At 52.5% G+C, this 6,000-nt stretch overlaps 1 protein-coding gene across 1 annotated transcript in view; it reads right to left on the reverse strand.

Annotated features, from left to right (window-relative positions):
• Positions 1-5,629, reverse strand: part of ITGA8 (integrin subunit alpha 8) — a 713,969-nt gene extending 708,340 nt beyond the window's left edge. The window contains exon 1 of the mRNA XM_078663606.1: positions 4,168-5,629. Coding sequence (XP_078519732.1) covers positions 4,168-4,346 — 179 coding nt within the window. The 5' untranslated portion in view covers positions 4,347-5,629. The remainder of the gene's footprint in view (positions 1-4,167) is intronic.
• Positions 5,630-6,000: the final 371 nt, after the last annotated feature.

Raw genomic sequence — 6,000 nt, forward strand, 5'->3', positions numbered from 1 at the left:
GCAGTTCGGGCTGGACTGTTCCCATGAGGCACAGGGTCAGACTGATTTGCATATCGCCATGTCTGAACTAGGGTGGCCGAGTGAGCTAAAGAATGGTGATGGATTAAACCCAGATCAGTTGACTGGGGGTGAGTGTTTGATTTGCTCAAGCGCTCCATCCATCACCCCCTTTTGTATCGCTTTAATCGCCCTAAGTGTGGCAGGGTATGCTCAGACGTGAGTCCCTTGCTCACTTGGCCACTGGATTCAAGATAGCCTGGCTGATGAGGATTATGAATCCGAAACCGGTCCCAGGATGCTTGTTTCCGGTCCAGGGAAGACATGGCTTGGCAGTTCGGGCTGGACTGTTCCCATGAGGCACAGGGTCAGACTGATTTGCATATCGCCATGTCTGAACTAGGGTGGCCGAGTGAGCTAAAGAATGGTGATGGATTAAACCCAGATCAGTTGACTGGAGTGAGTGTTTGATTTGCTCAAGCGCTCCATCCATCATCCCCTTTTGTATCGCTTTAATCGCCCTAAGTGTGGCAGGGTATGCTCAGACGTGAGTCCCTTGCTCACTTGGCCACTGGATTCAAGATAGCCTGGCTGATGAGGATTATGAATCCGAAACCGGTCCCAGGATGCTTGTTTCCGGTCCAGGGAAGACATGGCTTGGCAGTTCGGGCTGGACTGTTCCCATGAGGCACAGGGTCAGACTGATTTGCATATAGCCATGTCTGAACTGGGGTGGCCGAGTGAGCTAAAGAATGGTCATGGATTAAACCCAGATCAGTTGACTGGGGGTGAGTGTTTGATTTGCTCAAGCGCTCCGTCCATCATCCCCTTTTGTATCGCTTTAATCGCCCTAAGTGTGGCAGGGTATGCTCAGACGTGAGTCCCTTGCTCACTTGGCCACTGGATTCAAGATAGCCTGGCTGATGAGGATTATGAATCCGAAACCGGTCCCAGGATGCTTGTTTCCGGTCCAGGGAAGACATGGCTTAGCAGTTCGGGCTGGACTGTTCCCATGAGGCACAGGGTCAGACTGATTTGCATATAGCCATGTCTGAACTGGGGTGGCCGAGTGAGCTAAAGAATGGTGATGGATTAAACCCAGATCAGTTGACTTGGGGTGAGTGTTTGATTTGCTGAAGCGCTCCGTCCATCATCCCCTTTTGTATCGCTTTAATCGCCCTATGTGTGGCAGGGTATGCTCAGACGTGAGTCCCTTGCTCACTTGGCCACTGGATTCAAGATAGCCTGGCTGATAAGGATTATGAATCCGAAACCGGTCCCAGGATGCTTGTTTCCGGTCCAGGGAAGACATGGCTTGGCAGTTCGGGCTGGACTGTTCCCAAGAGGCACAGGGTCAGACTGATTTGCATATAGCCATGTCTGAACTGGGGTGGTTGAGTGAGCTAAAGAATGGTGATGGATTAAACCCAGATCAGTTCACTGGGGGTGAGTGTTTGATTTGCTCAAGCGCTCCGTCCATCATCCCCTTTTGTATGGTTGAGTTGTAAGCCCACTGAATTATCAACAATATGTCTCGCAGCACAGTGCATGCGCCCGCAGCCGGTAGTGGGAGTACTGGCCGGGCGGTGACGTGGGGAGGGGCAGGGTGGGGGGGGGGGTAGTAATGTATGGATTACGGACTTTAAAAGGTAAGTTAACATAAAAATAAATAAAACGAATTTCGTTACACACACTGCATCGCATTTGGTTGTTACATTAGTTACATTACATTAGTTACACAACCGCCGCCTTTATTGGGTTGGCGCCCAAAGTCACGACTTCAGATACACATTACATGGCGGCCGCTTTCAGTCGGCCGCTTTCAGTAACAACCGGCCTGCTCTTCACGTTTGCAAAGGCGCTGCAGGGAGGTTGCAGACAGGGTCCGAGCTGCTGCATGCTTGCTGCTGGGGCCTCTCTGAGTACAGCTGGACTCGTTAATGCGAGCCTCAGCACAGCTGTGGCAAACGTCCCTCGTCTATTTATTTGCTTCGTGATTTTACAGTGTGGACCACACAGGGATGCCCCGGGTCAGAGGTACCACATTAAAGCATATACATCGCTTAAACTCTATTGTATTTGTTTTGCAGTCCTATCATCGTCACACTGAAGTGCATATATATGTGCAGTTATAGGACCGGAATTAATGAACATAAAGAGAGCAGCATTTACGAGTGTGTCTGAAGGTAGGACATATCCTTGCCGCCAAGCTGGTCGGTGAAATTCGCAAATTAGCGCTGGGTGTTGAGAAACGTATGGGACACGCAGGACACTCTTCACCCACGTATCTGTCATTGGTGCAGCGGCGGCAGTGGCACCGGAGCCAAATGATGTGGGGGTCCACCGCACCCCAATTACGGCAGTCTTTTATTTGCAAACAGGGGCAGCAGGGAGCATTTTCTCTGTTTGCACTAGGGTCTGTGGAACCTTGCTGCGCCGTTGACTATTTCCAAACATGGAAGGGTTGACGCGGTCTTTCATCTTACCGGGTCGATGAACTGAGAAATATGGCGTTTGTTGCCTTTCGAGCAGATGGGTATATTTGGCGACATCTGCATTCTGTTTGCAGCGAAGGACAGGGTTTTTACCAAAGGACATCCGGCAAATCGCTGTCTGAATGGCAGAGAGTAAACCATGCTCCGATCTGAGGGGACATGGCCGTCCTGCCGGCGGCCGCAGTGCCACAAGAGCTGGTATGACAACAAATCAGCGTATGGGCTTTTTTTTGTTTGTTTTTTGATGTACAGTTTGTGTTCTTGTTTTATGATCTGGTGGGCCGTTGTTTTACATTTGATTTCTCTTCTATTAAAACAAGCATTGCCTGCAGCAAACACAAATGTATATTATAAATTCTCCCATACCATGAAATTCACCTACGCAGCTTGTCTTTACAAATTCAACACTGCCCTCATTTTCGAATATGTGCCACTTTTTGGCTATCGACCCGCTAAAAGGGCCACTTTTAATTTGGTGCTGGGCCTATTTTCTGTATAAGTCTGATTCTACCTGCGTCAACTGTGTCACACATTCCTGGAAGTGATGGTGTGTGGTCTACCACCTGCACTGACAGGTGAGTGGGAATGAAGCACCGGCGTTGTGCATTCCACCAGAAAGAGGCGAGGAATGTGATGATGGTGAATCCACTACATCGCCGACCACAAATGTAACCCACTGGACAGAGACGTTTTAAGGCATAGGCAAAGTGGGCTCTGGCCCAGAGCTCCAGCCTTGCAAGGGGTCTCCTGATACAGCCAGCGATGTTCTGCGGAGAGTTTTGCCCTGATGGCCTTGAATGATTTTTTAAACAGATTGTTGTAAATAGCGTTTTTGTATCAAATATGTTTAATGTGTGAGAGTCTATTACAGACATTTTGCAGACAAAATGTGTTTATCTTTCATGCAACATCGATACAAAAAGTTTCTTTTAGATGACTACAGGACCTCACATATGAGAAATGGGAGGATGAGAGGATGTGTTACAATACTGACAACACTCATCACTAGCCCTGAGTATCAGATGTACACACATTAAGAATTTGACCAAAGAGGGCATGGAAGAGCTGAAACTGGATCATAAAATCAAAGCTATTCGAACATTGCCCCCCAAATACATTTGGCCTAGGGCCCCCCAAATCTTTAAAACGTCCATGCCACTGGAAATAATATTGTGTTAATATTGCTCTTACTAATACTGATGTGATTCAGGGGCTATGTAGTTATTATGTGTTGTTATTGCCCAAATCCATGACGCCTTTATTTGATCATCCCTAAGTAAGTGAAAGGTGGAACAATCGTTGGAATAGAACAGCAAGTCACTCAAGCTGAAATCTGTGCATGTGTCTCTCTCTCACCCTCACAGTCGCCCGTCCTCTCACCCCTCACTTCAGAGGCTGCCACAGGCAGCTATGCCACCCATGTGCTTACAGGCCTCGGGTAAGTTCGTCACGTCTGAAGGGTGTTCTGCGCTCCTGGCTCGCAACGCGTGCGCAGGACGAGCAGAGGGACCCTGGTTACTGCTGACCTGGACCCACCGCCAGCCCCCCCACCCCCCCAAAGCACAGTGAGGTGACACCCACCCCCTGCGAGAGTGATGCCCTCGCGCGCTGCCAGCCGCCATGCAATGCCATGTTCACGTATCATCACTTCACCTCAGCCTCTCTCCTCACTTACGTGTTTCGGTCGGGCAGGTGGAAGTCCACGGAGTAGCCGAAGTAGCTGCCCGGGGGGCCGCTGTAGACCGTGGCCTTCTCGGTGTCCAGGTTGAAGGTCAGCAGCCCATGTGCGAGCAGGAGGGGCCCGAGCCAGGCTGGGAACCAGAGGCGCAGACCGCAGCGGCGAGGACCGGGCATCTTCAGGCGGCTTCCTTCAAAGGCCGGAGGAAGGAAGGGCAGGAGTTCAGCGCGGGGCAGGAGGGACAGTGGAAGGTGGACGGGGAGAGCGGCGGCTCTGCTGCAGGAAGCGACGGGGAGCCGCGTGGTCACCCAGGAGGGGGTCGGTGTAGGCTGCACAGGCTGAGGGGGTGATGGGGGCTGTGTACTGCCCACAGACAGGGAGCGGGGGCTCGGTGTAGTCAATACAGACAGGGGTGTCTGCGTACTACGCACAGACAGGGAGAGGGGACTCAGTGTACTCTGCGCCGACACGGGTGTGTACTGCCCGCAAGGAGGGAGGGTGAGGGTCAGTGTACTCTGCACAGATACGTGAGGGCTATATACTTCCCAGAGACAGTGAGTAGAGAGAGTCTGTGCGCTGCTCACTGTCCGACGGTGTCTCTGGTACTACGGAGAGTCAGGAGGCGCTGTGTACTGGCCCAGAGGCGGAGTCTGTGTACTACTCACAGACAGCAGGGGTCCGGTCCATGCACCACTCACAAACAGGAGAGGTGCTTAGGGCTCACATACAACAGCTACTCTGTGTACTGTGCACAGACCGGGTGCCTGTGTGCTACTCACAGGACTCTACTGCTCACAGAGAAGAGGGGGTCGGCAGTGGCGCTGTGCACTACAGAAGACAGGAGGAGGGGTCTGTGAACTGCGCATCGATGGAGGGCACTGTGATCAATTGCCTCGATCATTGGCGGCACTGAATTTCCCGGATCCAGGCACAGCCGGGTCCCTGTCGCCGGAGCTCCGTCCTCCGCATCTGTTTCACCCCAGAATCCGAGATGCTTCTCCGCTGCCTCTGGCGGCATCCAGCACCACAGCAGCGAGTGGAGGGCACCGCGATCACCGCTGCCGCAGAGTGGAGTCCGCTCTTCTTCACTGCACACCTGGAGTCTGGAATGACTGGACTCCCTGCTACACGGAATCAGTCTCCTTCGTAGCGCCAGAACTGGAGAAGTGCTGCAAAGCGCTACACTGAATCACTGCTGCAAAGAAGGCACCTCCTCTCCCTCCAGTTCAAATCCAGTGTTATCCTGGGAACTGCATCAGGAGCAGTGTTGCTGGCAGTTCTTCAAAGGATTCACTGGAAGCGGTACTGGGCTGGAGTCGTCCTGACTCTGCTGCTTACATCCAAGTGCAAAGCGGAGAAGTGCTTGAGGCTCTGTTGTTGCAATGCCAGCTTCCCCTGCTTCCCCGCATCCAGTGCACTGCCAGGACCATTCGTGCTCTGTCTCGAGCCGGGAGGGAGTAGGGGGCGGGAGATTCAAGATCCAGGAGTGCCGAAGTGGACGCTAGAAGGATGGGGGAGTGACCGAGGTTATAGCAGGGAAGGAAGGCGAGTGAGGGCAAGAGCTGTGGGGAGGATGTCTGGAGGAAGAGGGAGGGGCGGGAGCTGTGTCTGGGGTCCCGAGACCGCTCGGCTTCCTAAACACTAGTTAAAGTCTGCGCACCGGACCTCGACCCTCGGAGCGCCGCACGCACGGGACGCAAGCTCACAGACAAACATGGACACTGCGTGTAATACTCAAACACTGGGTAGGCACTCACGCAATTAAAGACTGCCCGCACACACCCGCCCCAAGGTATACACCATGTTACAATACGATGAATATACAGCCAC

Source organism: Lissotriton helveticus, chromosome 10, assembly GCF_964261635.1.
Source record: "Lissotriton helveticus chromosome 10, aLisHel1.1, whole genome shotgun sequence".
NCBI classification, from domain to species: domain Eukaryota; kingdom Metazoa; phylum Chordata; class Amphibia; order Caudata; family Salamandridae; genus Lissotriton; species Lissotriton helveticus.